Here is a 16,571-nt window from a genome sequence, read left to right on the forward strand (position 1 = left end):
ATGGATAAATTAACCATCCTCTTTTATAATAAGCCCACTACCACATCCACAGTAATATGCAAACGGGGGTTGGTCTGAATCATATTTGATTCAGGTCCCTATAGCTATATCTAAATATTTTTGTGTACATTTTGGGTATTCATGGATGAAAATTATTTGGTATATAACATGTAGGATAGTCCCAAATGCCATATTTTCTACAATGAAAACATTTTTGACCCAACTTTTTAACTAAATTTATTACTATTTTTAATTGTTAAAGAAAAATTTCCTCGGATGATAGATTTTGTACTTAATTTTAAGGAATTGTTACTTCCATGATTGTATAAAAGACTTTCAATGAAGGTCAACACATCTTTGAAGGTTACGAAATGGTCGAATAAGACATCCGTACCCAAGTTAAAGAAGCAAGAAGGCTAAATATTTTCATTTTTAAAGTAAAGATGCTAAGTTGAAAACAAGTAAAAATGAGTGAAGTTGGGCCGATCCGAACTTTGGATACCCACCACCATGGATAAACTAACCACCATCTTTTATAACAGCTCCACTACTCCACTACATATTTGATTCAGGTCCCAATAACTCTTATACAAGTCACAGCTTCAGCGAATTCGGGCACCAAATCCGCTTTTTAAGGGATTAAGACACTAAATTGGAAGATCGGTCTATATGACAGCTATATCTAAATATAGTCTGATCTGGACCATATGCTGGACGGATAACGGAAGGCCTAATACAAGTCACTTTGTTAAATTCCAGCGAAATCGGATAATAAATGCAGATTTTATGGGCTTAAAAGCCTTAATCGGTAGATTGGTCTATATGGCAGCTATATCTGAATAAAGACCGATCTGAACTATATTTAAGTCATATATCAATAGGCTTCAATCAACTCACCTTTTCCAATTTCAGCGAAATCCGATAATAATTGCGGATTTTAGGGGCTTATGACCCTAAATCGGTAGATCGGTCTATATGGCAGCTATATCTAAATATTGTTCGATCTGAACCATATTTGGGTCGGATGTTGGGAGGCTTTAAACAATTCACTATTTATCGAAATCGGATAATAATTGCGGTTTATGGGCTTATGGAGGCCACCTTAGCGCAGAGGTTAGCATGTAGAGTTGGCATACTATCGATAATCGCAACATTCGATATTTTCGATAGTTTTAATAATAAATATCGATAGTATCGATACTATCGTTTATTTCCCATCCCCTATATATGAGAAGCATTTTCGTTTGAAAGACCAAATAAAACCAAGGGTAATAAATGTTTACAAAATGTTTGCCTAATCGGATGAAAATTGCGCCCTCTATAGGCGCAATGTATCTTAAAGTAAACATTCAGTGTCGCATAGCTTATTTTTGTTTAGTTTTCCAAAAAATTTAACTTTTGCGATAGCATCCATCGGAAAAATAAATATCGATGGCGCCACCGATATTTTGCCAGCTAATTAGCATGTCCACCTATGACGCTGAACGCCTCGGTTCGAGTCCTGGCGAGAACACCAAAAGAAAAAAAATTGTTCAGCGGTGGCTATTCCCCCAAAGTGCTGGCGACATTTGTGAGGTACTATGCCATGTTAAAACTTCTCCCCAAAGATGTGTCGTACTACGTCACGCCGTTCGGACTCGTCTATTGTCTTAAGATTTGAATCGGACAGCACTCTGTGATATGTCAGAAGTTTGCACCAGTTCCTTAGTGTTCATGGGCAATTTTGCATTTGCATGGGCTGAAGACCCTTAATCGGCAGATCGGTCTATACGTCTGCTATATTGTCCGATATGGACCATATTTAGGTGTGACGACGGAAGCCTTGAAGCAACTCACTGCTTCAAATTTCAGCAACATCGAAAGACCCGGTTTCAAATTTCAGCGAAATCGGACAAAAAATGCGACTTTTACGAGCTTAAGACCCTAAATCGCCAGATCGGGCTATATGGCAGCTGTACCCAAATTAAGTCCGATTTGGCCCATTTAAGAACTTAACCTGCGTATAGAAGAAATACGAGTCTTTGAAAAAATGTCAACACAATATCTCAATTTTTTATTGATTGTTTAGCGTGATTACAACTGACGGACACACAGATTGACGGACAGACGGATAGACACACGCACATTGTTAAATCGCAAACAGATGACTAAATGAATATACCCCCTATCCTATGGTGATGGGTATAAAAAGGATTCTTCAAAAAGAAGGAGATAACTTTTGTGCTGTTGTTGCTATAGCCACATTTTTGTGTGCGGTGGCGATCCTCGTCAAGCTCCTGTAGATGAGCAAGCTCGATCCGGTCCAAAAGACCGATCGCCGCAAACTCGCCTTGCCATATCGAGCATCATAGGCCCTCAGTATTTATGCAAGAAACAGTTCCGCCCGGCCTCTCACTGAGACTCTCCGCTCGATGCCGCTGATGTCCGCGATTACTGTTGCAGCTACTCCGTATACGAAGCATCCCACTATCCACAACCTGTGAACGCGCCCAGTAGCTCGCAGCTAAGCTTCTCGTGACAGCGATCTACACCACACACGTCAGACCTTAAAGTTCCAGCCTGCGTGGTGCTCACAGCTATCTCGTGGTGGTGTAGGGTATAAAATGGATTGTTCGATAATTAGAAGAATAATTTAATGTTGTAGTACATTTTTATGTTGTTGTTGTTGTAGCAGTGTGTTGTACACTGAGGCGGTACCCCTTGTCGATGAACGACTCTATCAGGTCAATCTGGTACGTACATGCGGCTGCCATGGGATTGCATTCTTATGTAATTTTCAGTTGTTGTTGTCGTTGTTGTTGTAACCACATTTGTATGTGGAGGTGGCGATTGTGGTCAAGCTCCATATGTGAGCAAGTTCGATCCGGACCATAGGGTATATCGCCGCGGGAACGTTATGGCTATTGGCTATTAAAATTGGTGCCAATAGCTTACCTTGTCATATCGAATATCATAGGCATTTAGTATTTAATCAAGAGCCGGTGCAAGCCAGCCTCTCACTGAGAATCTCCACTCGTTACCGCTGGTTGTCCGCGATTGCAGTTGCAGCTACTGCGCATATAGATCATCCCACTATCCGCAACCTGTGGACAGGTAGCTGTCAGCAGAGAAGCTGTCAGCAGAGTAGCTGTCAGCAGAGCTTCCTTAATGACGATGAACACCACACTAATCGGAACTGAGAGTTTCTGTTGTTGTTGTAGCAGTGTGTTTTACACTGAGACGGCAGCCCTTGCCGATGAAGGACTCCATCAGGTCGTCCTTCAGCAGCAGAGTAGCGGTCAGCAGAGTAGCTGTCAGCAGAGTAGCTGTCAGCAGAGTAGCTGTCAGCAGAGAAGCTGTCAGCAGAGTAGCTGTCGGCGGAGTAGCTGTCAGCAGAGCTTCTCTTAATGACGATGAACACCACACTAATCGGAACTGAGAGTTTCTGTTGTTGTGGTAGCAGTGTGTTTTACACTGAGACGGCAGCCCTTGCCGATGAAGGATTCCATCGGGTCGATCCGGTTATGTGCAAGGTTATGGATCGATTCGGACAATACTTGGTTTGGATTTGGATAGCGTTGTAAAAGTCATTGTGCAAAATTTCATCGAAATCGGTTAAGAATTGCTCCCTTTAGGTGTGCAAGAAGTAAAATCGGGAGATCGGTTTATTTGGGAGCTATATCAATCAGGTTGTGAATCGATTTCGACCAAACTTAGCATAGTTTTTAGAAGTCATAACAGAACCTATCATACAAAATTTCAAATCAGATTATAATTGCACACTCTAGCAGCTCCTGAAGTCAAGATCCGAGATCGGTTTATATGGTAGCTATAGAAGGTTATAAACCGATTTGAACCATACTTACCACAGTTGTTGCAAGTCATAAGAAAACACCTTATACAAAATGTCAGCCATATAGGATAAGAATTGCACCCTCTGGAGGCTCAAGAAGTCATGATCTGAGATCGGTTTATGTGTCAGCTATGTCAAAACATGGCTCGATATGGTTCATTTTCAATCCCAAACGACCCTACACCATAGGAAGTAAAAATCCTACCCATTTTCTCACTAATATTTCAGTATAATTTTAACACAAATCAATGCGAAATTGGGCATCAGATCGTGCTGTACTCTTAAAATCCTTTATTTTCGTAATATGACTCATATTGCTAAAATCAGTCTACATGTTCGGTTTGTTGTGGATCATCGCCATCACGTTGCCGCGGCGATCGATCGTACAGATAGGAATGAGCTTGTTCACCACCTCCACCTTGACGAGGATCGCCACCTCCACAAGCAAATGTATTTCATTTAAGCCCCATATTGTCATGGCTGGTAAATATGTACGGTCTGGGGTTGGCCCCCTTGTTACTCTGCGTGAAAGTGGATATCAGACTCGTTGTTGTTGTTGTTGTAGCAATGTGTTGTACGCTGAGGCGGCAGCCCTTGCCGATGAAGGACTTCATCGAGTCAATCCGGTACGTACAACCGGCTGCCATAGGATTGATCAAACTCGTGATTTACTCTTCCACACCTTTTGTTTGCACCATAAATCGCTCCAGATACTTGGTCCCGAAAATGGATAACATTTGAGTGCTTTACTCCCAAATACATGGTCCCGAAAATGGATATCAGATGTGTGGTCTACTCCCAAATATTTTCATTCGAGCCGTTGGGTAACTATTTCTAGTTTGGTGGTGGGGCGGCATCCAAACACTTGACCCAATTCGTACTCTATGCTGAAATACATTTCATTTGTGGTGATCGGTCTATATATATATTTGGGGGTGGGGCGGTCTCACTAAACACCCTATTCCAAATTTGATTATTAGGTTCTTGTTTTTGGCTTACAATAGGATTACAAGCAAATCCTTATTGTAAATCGCCCCAGCCATAAAGTTAAATAAGGTTTAAAGAGCACTTTGGGAGTATTCGCAGATCCGTTGCAATAACTTTGCTTGATATTCACTGCAGTCATCAGGTTATCTTTGCGATAGACAAAGTATTGGCCCTTAAGAGTAAACTCCAAAGCCATCCGTGTAGACGTCTACGTCACTTCTATTACCTGTGCTATTGTCGTTGCAAACGGTACATTGGTACAGTTCTTTTTATCGAATAGTGGTTCAGACAATATTTAGTCCAGACTGTCAGGTATATCAGAAAGTTCCGCAAGGATAGCACAGTATCAGTGGTTGCAGCAATTAGGCTAGTGACAAGTCCAGATGCATTAAATGTAGCATTATACTTGTCAGTGAATCACAGTCATACTGAGGAAGACTCCAACTGATGCACTAAATCGTTGGAGTCATCCTCAGTATGACTGTGATACACACATAAGTTATCCCTTGAATCCGTTTTAGTATTGAACAGTAGATGGATTTTTAAAGTGAGGACCACCTTATTACAACGTCATATAGCTTTACAAGTCTGACTACTGCCGTACAAAGTCAGTGCAAGACACGCAAGCCTGTTGTTATTTGAAATTTACTAGAGTCAATATACAATGTTCGGCAGAATTCCATCAAACACATGAGTCCAAAGCAGTTTTAGCCTTCATTGTCATGCGATCTTTACTGAGCATTAACTTTCTAGACAAATTATAGTTTAAATATTTTTTACACCAACTGAATGGATTAAAAATACAATGAAGATTTAGAAATTTTCATACTATAGTTGTTAACGCCCGAAATACATAAAAACATATATTATTAACAAAAAATAAATAATAATAAAATTTTTCTATGGCATGATTATTTTTTTTTTAACAAATCCTTTATGTTTTTTCTTATTTGTATTTCTAGCATTAAGAAAAAAGTGAAAAAGGGTTCAGGCTCTAAAACACTACCCAACTGCTCGCCATCAAGACAAATTGAAAGTCCAACAATGTCACGAAGACTGCCACCAGATCCATCAGAGGCCATTGGCTCGGCTATAGTCAAATATAATTACCAAGCCCAACAACCCGATGAGTTGTCACTGACCAAGGGTACACGTATACTGATATTAGAAAAATCAAACGATGGCTGGTGGCGAGGACAAAGTGGTAATGCCGTGGGCTGGTTTCCAAGCAACTACACAACCGAAGATTGTGATAATGATGGTGAAATACATACATATGCAATGGCAGAGAATGTTTTAGATATAGTGGTAAGTAAAAAGATCAATAAAATTTTTTTTTCTGATATAACCTCGACCTGAAAAGAATCTATAACCATATCTTAGGTATAAGTAATTTCGGACCCAATTGAATAGAATGTTTATTTTATTAGATTTTAGAAAAACACAGAGGTATTTTGAGCTTTCACTTTACTTTAATTGACTATGACAGAACATTTGTTCCATTAGTTCTTCAAAAGACTTCCTCGAAGCTTCTCTTCATTCTGACCACATGACCTAGCCACTGCAACCGATGTATTTTGATACGTTTAACTATGCTAACATTGTCATACAGTTCGTGATTCATATGACGCCAATTCTCCCCATCAATGCAAACTTGTCCATAGATTTTTCGAACAATCTTTCTCTCAGACACTTCAAGCACTGTCTCGCCTGCTTCCACAAGTACCCATACCTCGGAACCATATAACTAGACGGGTAGTATCAGTGTCTTATATAGTGTAATCTTCGTCTGTCGAGGTTAGTTTTAAGTGGCAGTCTGCCATCAGACTCACTTAGACGTTTTCGTCCATTGTGATACCACAGGAACATAAGAAGAATGCCCAATAATTTGCGAATGTTCTCATCAGACAAAGAAATGAGAACCTAAAGTGGAACTTCTTCTAACTGCTAGTGCGGGACACACACACGAAAGGTGTTCTGTAGTCTCTTCTTCTTCGATGTCCCTACATTTTTTGCAAAAGTCGTTGCTGGCAACCTTCAGTCTGTGTCAACATGTTTTCCGATTAGACAGTGAGAAAATAACTGCTTACTCCAAAGTAATATCTATTTGCCAGTATTATTCTTCGCTTTATTTCAAAACTGGTGTCATTCGTTTCGGTTACGGCGGTGCTGAGATAGATAAAGTTGTGGTTCTTAACTTTCTCCATTTTCTTGCTCTGCTCGGGTGTACAAGGCGTTATGTGTGTCGATACCATCAATTTTGTCTTATCTTCATTTACATTTGAACGCATAGGGCTGTCGAAAGCGGCTTTGTAGTCAATGAAGAGATGGTAAGAGTTGATTAGTCCTTCTCGGGTCTTTTCCAGGATTTATCGCGGTCTAAATAACTGGTCTATGATGGATTTACCAGGTATACAGCTGTATTGATAGGACTAAATTATTTAATTGACTTTAGGTTTTAATCTTTGACACAGTACGCTCGAGAGTACGAGAGTATCTTGTATGCGATCGGGAGCAATCTTATTCCTGTGTAGTTGGCGTCTTGTCCCCTTTCTCGTGAACGGGACATAGTATGCTGAGGTTCCAATCGTCGGGTATGGGTTCTTCTAGCCAGATAGCACAGACATGATAATGCATACTCCTTGTCAGCGTGTCGCCTATGGTCTTAATTAGTTCAGCAGGCAACCCATCGGCTACTGCTGCCTTGTTCTTCTTCAGTCGGGCCACTTCTACCTGAACCTCATTCTGAATAGGAGATAAAAATTCTATACCATCATCAGGAATTTGTTCTGCGGTATCCTCTTCACCGCCATCGTCGGACACTAGGAGTTGGGTAAAATGTTATTTACATATCCCAAGCACACTATCTGTATCAGCTACCAGATTTCCTTCCTTGTCTCTGCACGAGGATGTGCCTGCATCAAATTATTCTGATTCCTCCACAATTCGCTCACACTCACGTCTTTCCATTTCACTTTTCTTTCTGTGGAATAGACATTTTTCCTCTCTTCTTTTCTTCCGATACCTCTCCTTCATTTGTCCCGTTGCTACTGATTGCAGGGTTACTACGTATGCCGCATTCTTGGCTTCAGTAGTATTTCGACACTCTTGGTCGTATTATGGGTTTCTTGGGGAGGCTTCTGGTACCCAAGTACAGATTTCGCGGCATTTTCCATGATGTTGCTTTCATCAAGCAGTTGGGTCAGTCGAGTGGTGTATGCCCTTGCCATCTGTTGTGTTTGCAGCCTTTGAATTTTGAATATCAAGCTTCCATGCAGCATATCGTACTTTTCTCGCTATGTTCAAACGGGTGCGAACCTTTGCTGCAACAAGGTAATGAACCGAATCTATCTTTGTTCGCTCATCGGATCGATCGAACATTTAACATGTTGAATGAATTCCTTCCATCTACCACAACGTGATCAATTTGGTTCATTACTTCTTGATCTGGGGACAACCATTTGACTTTGTATTTTTTTCAACAACATTCGTCAGTGCGTATACTTCATCTTCTCTCTAAAGAGACCAGACATTCCATGTGCAGATCGGCAGAACATGGTCTTTTTTCGTTTGCGTGGGTCGTCATCGTTGGTGCAGTCCGTTTTTACTATTATTGTGTTTCCAGAGTAATCTTTATAGTTTTCGGGGTGCGGGTTACTGGCCAAGCGCCCCAGCCGTATAGGTTAAGTGGGATCGCGCATGTATCCCTCGATAGCGCGAGCCGCTTGCTCCAATATTTGACGATCGCCTCTGTCCAACACTAACCTGGGAACAGACGCTGGTGTTGACCATTTGTTATTGGAAGGCACCAATAACTCGCCTTGTCATTTCGAGTATCATTGGCACTCAGTATTAAAGTAATAACCACCTGAACCCTGACTGAGACCCTCCTCTTGAAATCGCTGAATGCCCGCGGCCGCATTTGTAGGCTTGTCGACCTCCCACATTTTTCCCTCTTATTTATCAGCTACCTTTAAACCTTTGAAGTTCCTTCAAACCTTTCCGGTTGATTCAAACTTTTAAGGTTTTTTCAACCCTAAAGGTTGTTTCAAACCATTCAGATTTCTTCAAACCTCTCGGGCTATTTCAAACATTTCAGGTTTCTTCAAACCTTCAGGTTCCTTCAAACCTTTCAGGTTTCTTTAAACCTTTCAGTTTCCTTTAAACCTTTCAGGTTCCTTTAAACCTATCAGGTTCTATTAAACCTTCCAGGTTCCTTCAATCCTTTCAGTTTCCTTCGAACCTTTCAGGTTCCTTCAAATCTTTCAGGTTTCTTCAAACCTTTCCGTTTCCTTCAAACCTTTCAGGTTTCTTCAAACCATTCAGTTTCCTTCAAGCCTTTTTGATTTCTCCAAGCCTTTCAGGTTCCTTCAAAACTTTTAGTTTCTTTCAAACCTCTCAGTCCTTCAAACCAATTAGGTTCCTACAAATCTTTGAGGTTCTTTCATCTTTTCAGGTTCCTTCAGCCTTTCGGGTTCCTTCAAACTTTTCAGGTTCCTTCAAGTTTTTTCAGTTTCTTCGGCCGGTCAGGTCTAAATTATATCTTTTTACTTTCAGGTTCCTCAAAACATTTTTGGTTCCAACCTCTCAGGTTCCTTCCAACCCCTCAAGTTCCTACCAACCTCCCAGGTTTCTTTAACCTTTGAAGTTACTTCAAACCTTTCAAATTCCTGCAAACCTTGCTGTTGCCTTAAAATCTTTCAGGTTACTTCAAACTTTTCAGATTTCTCCAAACATTTCCGATTCCTTAAACCTTATCAACTCCTTCAACCTTATCAACTCCTTCAACCTTATCAGCTCCTTAAACCTTTCCGGTAACTTCGAACCTTTTTGGTTCGATTTTAGTTCCCCCCATTCTTTCCGATTCCATCTAACCTTTTCGGTTCCTTCAAACGTTTTAAGTTACCTCAAACCCTACAGGTTCTTTTAACCCTTCAGGTTCTTTAAACCATTCATGTTCTTACAAACTAAGTTATTTTTGTTGCTCGCCAGGTGCCAATAGGTGAACAATGTTGTTCCGGTCCATAGGGCCGTTCACTGCGGGATCGTTATGTCCATTGGTTATTTACAGGCGCCAATAACTCGCCTTGCTACGAACCGGTTCAGACCATATATTTGGATTTTGAAAGTCGAACAGCAAAATATAACGTACAAAATTTAGGGGAAATAGGATAAGAATTGTTGTTGTGGTGGTTGCCGCAGCCACTTGTCTATATGTGGAGGCAGCGATCCACGTCAAGCTCTTATAGGTGAGTAAGCTCGAGCAAGGACCGATCGCCGCGAGAATGTTAATGCCATTGGTTATTTAAAATCGCGCAAATAACTCACCTTGTCATATCGAGCATGGTGAGTGCCTAGGTATTGATGCAAGAGGCGATGCCTCTCTCTGAAACTCTCCGCTCCATACCGCTGATTGTCCTAAACTGCAGTTGCAGCAACTCCGTATGGAGGATTCCACTACACGCAACCTGTGGACGTGTCCGGTAGCTCTCAGCTGAGTTTTTCATGATGACGATGGACACCACACAGATCGTAGCTCAAAGTATCAGACTGTGTCAATCCCATGGCAACCGATTGTGCGTACCGCATTGATCCGATGGAATCATACATCGGCAAGGGCTGCCGCCTCATTTTCCAACACACTGCTACAACAACAATCAATTCTACAACAACAATTCAATCCCATGGCAGCCGGTTGTACGCATGACATGACTTTCAAGAAAATTAATATTTTTTAGATATGAGGCCATTATATCGAGGAATTATACAACTTTGGACTATTTAAGACGGTCTGACAAACCTAGAAAGGGTACTTTTAGTACCCTTTCTTTTATGAAAAGGTAGTTATTACCCGTTCTTTTATAAAAGGGTAGTTTTAGTACCCATTCTTTTATGAAAAGATATTTTAGTACCCATTCTTTTATATCAAAAAAGGTAAATTTTGTACCCTATATTTTAAGAAAAGGGTAGTTTAGTAAATGGAAAGGGTGGTTTTAGTACATTAATTTGACAAACGGCAGAAGGACCTCTATAGAAAGATAAAAAATTTCATAATACTTCCTATTAATGGTTTCTATCATTATCATTCAATGTAGGAAGATAGGTATTCAAGAGTAGAGTACGAAAGGTATTCAAGGGTAGAGTACGAATTTCATAATAAAAGTTGGGTCCAAGTACCTGGTGGGCCGCCCTAGCCCCAAGACCCCTTAAAATAGGTTTATTTGACGATCATGACAATATGGGACTCAAATGAACGGTATTTCGGAGTAGATTACCAATATGGTCAGGAAGTAGAATAGGCTTTATAATTTATTGATAACGGAAGGGGCCGGACCCTCCACCGTTACCCCAAAAACACCACCCAAAATCAAAAGTGGACCGATAAGCACAATATGGGTATCAAATAAAAAGTATGCGGCGGGAGTAGATAACGAATATGGCATACAAACTGATGTCGAAGTATAGGGGGTCACCCCTCCCCTACAAAAACGCCCAAAATGGGCACATTAGCCAATCACGGATATATAGGCGGCGGTTTGTTTGTTTCGTATAAACTGAAAAACGGCAGAACCGATTTTCTTAAAATTGTCGCATATTGTGTATGTTGGTCTGGAAAGAAACATAGGTTATATAACTTTTCGGTATCGGAAGGGGGACGGACCCTCCTCCTTATGCCAAAAACACAACCAAAAATCAAAAGTGGACCGATCGGGACAACATAAGTATCAAGTGAAAGGTATTGGAGAGTAGAATACAAATATGGTATTACAATTTGAGTCTAAGTACCCATCGGCTCGCCCCAACCCCAAAACACCCCAAACAGACATATTTGACGTTCATTTAATATGGGGCTCAAATGAATGGTATTCGGGAGTAGATTTTGAATCTGGCATACAAAATCAGATTAAAGTATTAGGGGTCACGCCACCCCTCAAAAACGCCATTAGACCCATTATGACCATATGAAACTTGCCTAATCCGATTTTCTTAAAAATTTCATAGATTGTGTACGTTTGTCTGGAAGGAAACATAGGCTATATAATTTTTAGATATCGGGTGGAGGCGGACCCTCCCCTTATCCCAAAAAACGCCACCCATATCCGAAGTGGTCCGATGGGCACTACAAGGGTATCAAATGTAAGGCATTGGAGACCAGAAAACGAACAGATATATTCGAAAATCTGGAGGCAACCGTAGCGCAGAGGTTAGCATGTCCGCCTGGGTTCGAATCCTGGCGAGACTATCAGAAAACATTTTTAGTGGTGGCTTTCCCCTCCTAATGCTGGCAACATTTTTGAGGTAATATGCCATGTAAAACTTCTTTCCGAAAAGGTGTTGCACTGCGGCACGCCGTTCGGACTCGGCTATAAAAAGGAGGCCCCTTATCATTGAGCTTAAACTTGAATCGGACTGCACTCATTGATATGTGAGAAGTTCGCCCCTGTTCCTTAGTAGAATGTTCATGGGCAAATGTTCATTCGGCAAATTTCAAATGAAAAGTATTAGGCAGTAGATTACAAATATGGCATAAAACATTAGGTCCAAGTAATGGGAGGTTGCCCACCCCTAAATACCCCCAAATGGGCATATAAGCCCACCATGGCTATATGGGACTCAAATGAAAGGTATCAGGGAGTAGATTACGAATATGACATTAAAATTTGCGTTCAAGTCTAGGTGGCGCTTTTGACCCATTATGACAATATGGGACTCAAATGAAAGGTATTTGAGAGTAGAAAACGAATTTGATATCCAATTTTGGAGTCATGTGTTTTGGGGTACGCCCTAAAACCCTAAAACACCCTTCAAACTGTTCATATTTACTGGCTCAAATTAAAGGGATTTGGAAGTGCAGCACGAATTTGATAACCATATTTGAGTCGAAATGTCTGAGGTGCCATCCCTTCCCTAATGAGAACATTACCCCAAGGAAGAACATTACCACCAGAAATCGAGAAGGGGCAAATTCTCACACATCAATGAGTGCTTTCCGATTCAAGTTTAAACTTAATGATAAGGGACCTTTATTTTTATAGCCGAGTCCGAACGGCGTCCCGCAGTGCCACACCTCTTTGGGGAAAATTACTATGCATGGCATTGTACCTCGCAAATGTCGCCAACATTAAGAGGGGATAAACACCGCTTTGAAAGATTCTTCGTAAAATATATGGACCAGTTTGCGATAATTCAGAATATAGGCGACGTATGAACCACGAGCTGTATGACGACGATATACGCATCAACATACAACGGCTGCGTTGGCTAGGTCATGTTGTCAGAATGGATGAAGAAGCTCCAGCAAAGAAGTCGTTTGAAGGCAAACACGGGAAGACCAAAAGCCCAATGGAAAGATCAAGTGGTGGGAGACGCCTCGAAACTTGATGTCAGAGATTTTGGAATGAGCGCAGAAGATCCAGGCGCTTGGTATGCTATTCTACGTTCGGCTGGTGGAACAAATATTCTGCCATAGCCAATTAAAGTAAGTAAACACTTTGTTCGATGTTCTCGCCAGGATTTGAACGCGTCAAAGGCTACAATGGCACCAATTCCATATCCGCATACAGGGTGAAAGAAAGAAGGGTTAAAGAAGGCGCAGCGAAGCGGACCCGCTTCGGCTAGTTACCAATAAACTATCATTGTCTTACAAAAGACACATGTGGCGATCAATATATCAATATGCTACAAATAACCAACCATTTATATATTGGGTTGCCCAAAAAGTAATTGCGGATTTTTTAAAAGAATGTAAATGCATTTTTAGTAAAACTTGGAATGAACTTTAATCAAATATACTTTTATTCTAAAGCAAGCTAAAAGTAACAGCTGATAACTGACAGAAGAAAGAATGCAATTACAGAGTCACAACTGTGAAAAAATTTGTCAACGCCGACTATATGAAAAATCCGCAATTACTTTTTAGGCAACCCAATACATACGTTTAGAGTTTTTATAGTTGTACAGAAACCATGCCTTACTAAATTTTTTTGTTGTTTTCTTTGCTTTTCATTCTAGGTCGCTTTATATAGTTTCAATTCAAATAACGATCAAGAGCTATCATTCGAAAAGGGGGATCGTTTAGAAATTGTCGATCGTCCTGCCTCAGATCCCGATTGGTATAAGGCTCGTAATAATCAAGGTCAAGTCGGTTTAGTTCCACGCAATTATTTACAAGAATTAAATGAATATCTCAGCACACCATATCGCAACAATGGTGGGGCAGCGGGCAATGGTAACAATGGGGCCAATGCTAATGGCGATTCCATTGATCGTCGTGCCGATGGTATGCCACAAAATTCACCGCCCCCCATGGAACGACCCAATTTAGCTGGTAAATCCTGGTACTATGGGGCCATAACACGCAGCCAATGTGATACGGTATTAAATCAACATGGTCATGATGGCGACTATCTAATACGTGACAGTGAAACTAATGTAAGTGCATGTTGTTCGAATTTTATTTTAATAGATTTAACTAACCGACTTTGTTTCTATTTAGATGGGAGACTATTCAGTTTCTCTGAAGGCTCCCGGACGCAATAAGCATTTCCGAGTTCATGTGGAGAACAACATGTATTGCATAGGTCAACGTAAGTTTCATACTCTAGATCAGCTAGTAGACCATTACCAAAGAGCGCCCATCTATACGAATAAGCAGGGCGAAAAATTATATTTAGTGCGACCGTTACCAAAAGCCAATGGTACGTAAATTCTACACACTGGAAGCTATCTACATACATATATATATAAATAGGAAAGACACAAAGAATAATAGAAAACACCTCATTAAAAGAAAAGAAAAGAAGAAAAAACAGAAAACAAAAAACAAAAGAAGAACACTGAAGTAAAAGGTAAAAAAAATCCCAATTATACCAAAATCTTCTCAAGAAGACATATTCACATTAAACAATTACTTACTCGGAGAGATACCCCATTTACCATTATGCTAATATGTTGTCACAATATCACCTTAAAAAACCCCCAAAACAAAAACAAAAAAGCTAATAAAAGAATAAACCAAGAAAATCAATTGTAGTTTTTCCAAACCAACACAGCCGATGATAACCCAAGAGAATGAATTAAACCAACTGAAATTATTTCATATTTATATATAAATATTATATATACACACAGGAGAAAGAAAAACAAAAAAACCAGAAAGCAGAAAAGTAATAACAGCATACTATATAAAAAAAAAATAAAAACAAGGATTATTACCAATATAAAGAACACAGCAACAAGAAATTGCAAATTAAAACAAAATAAAAACGAAAAAAAACATAATAATTGTCAAATTACAACATTTACATTTATTAGCTATATACTATCTATACATACTACAATATACATACATATATATAAAATATATATATATAGAAAAAAAAAAAGAAATAAACAAACACAACACCTTACATATACATATAAATAATAACTAACAGCAGAAACCAATCATGTGAAGACAAATTCTTTAAAATTATTTGTTTTTGCTAAAACAGCTTAAAAGCGTGACCATTCTAAAACAAAACCAAAACAGTAACCCTCAATCCTCTTTAAAAGCCCAACCAATTACATGATACAAAATGCATAGGAAAGCATAGCAAACAGTTTTGAAACATCACTTGGATTTGAATGCGCAAAGGAAAACCAAACGCATCGAAATAATATGGGGAAAATACAGCTGATGAGCCTCTTTCTGTTAGGATCCAAGTTAGAATGAAAATGCCACATAGAAATATTAATTAAATATGAACCGAAACATAAGGAAAACGACAGAAACATTAAATTGCATATTCATATTAGTACATATTATTATAAAATATTGAAAGAAAAATAAAACATAAATCAAATTGCAAATGAAAAATCACACAACCGCAACTAGACTACTAAATGCACACATTTATTTAATATCGATTCGACACTTACTCTTATGTATCTCCCAAAAGGAAAGTGAGAAGGCTGAACTTGAAATTTTTTTTACTGGTATTTCATTTTAACTGGCCAAGAGAACTTTCAAAGTTCTAAAATTAAAACAAGCCACTTCTAAGTTTTGATGAGTCGATAGCAACGCACCTGGCAACTACGGATGGCTAGGGATAGGGATAAGTAGTCGAAACACCGTAGAGTGAAACAGGAAGTTCCCCAAGGTGGGGTGATATCTCCGGCACTGTTTAACCTCTACCTGTCATCCATTCCAACCCCTCCAGACGGCATAGAGATCGTATCATATGCGGACGATTGTACGATCATGGCATCAGGCTCCCCCACCCGTTGATGACATAGGCGATAGGTTGAATGTTTACCTCAACGAGCTTGCCTCATATTTCACTGCAAGAAATCTGAAGATATCCGCCACCAAATCTTCAGCCACACTGTTCACTACAAATACGCGTGAGGTGAATACTGAGCTGAGTGTGATGGTCGATGGAGAAATGATTCCGACCATCAAGTGTCCCAAAATATTTGGCGTCACATTTGACAGCTCTTACACATTCTCCCCACATGCCACAGCAATCTGCTATAAAGTCAAAAATAGAAACAAGGTCCTCAAGTCACTTGCTGGCAGCACAAAGAAACCTTGTTGACCACGTACAAAGCAATTGGCCGGTCTGTGGTAAGTTATGCAGCGCCAGTGTGGTCTCGTCAACTATGTGACACGCAGTGGAATAATATTCAGATCTGTCAGAATGCCGCCCTCCGAACTGCGACGGGCTGTCTCCTCAGTTCTCATGTGGACCACCTCCATCAGGAGACAAAG

The 16,571-nt window shown here is 40.0% G+C and overlaps 1 protein-coding gene across 3 annotated transcripts in view; it reads left to right on the top strand.

Annotated features, from left to right (window-relative positions):
- Positions 1 to 14,846, top strand: part of LOC106091420 (cytoplasmic protein NCK1) — a 94,971-nt gene extending 80,125 nt beyond the window's left edge. For all 3 annotated transcript variants that reach the window (XM_013257937.2, XM_013257936.2, XM_013257938.2), the window contains 3 exons: positions 5,782 to 6,127; positions 13,832 to 14,251; positions 14,316 to 14,846. In XM_013257937.2, coding sequence (XP_013113391.1) covers positions 5,782 to 6,127; positions 13,832 to 14,251; positions 14,316 to 14,525 — 976 coding nt within the window. In that variant the 3' untranslated portion in view covers positions 14,526 to 14,846. The remainder of the gene's footprint in view (positions 1 to 5,781; positions 6,128 to 13,831; positions 14,252 to 14,315) is intronic.
- The last annotated feature ends 1,725 nt before the right edge of the window (positions 14,847 to 16,571 follow it).

Source organism: Stomoxys calcitrans, chromosome 3 (genome assembly GCF_963082655.1).
Source record: "Stomoxys calcitrans chromosome 3, idStoCalc2.1, whole genome shotgun sequence".
Taxonomy (NCBI): Eukaryota; Metazoa; Arthropoda; class Insecta; order Diptera; family Muscidae; genus Stomoxys; species Stomoxys calcitrans.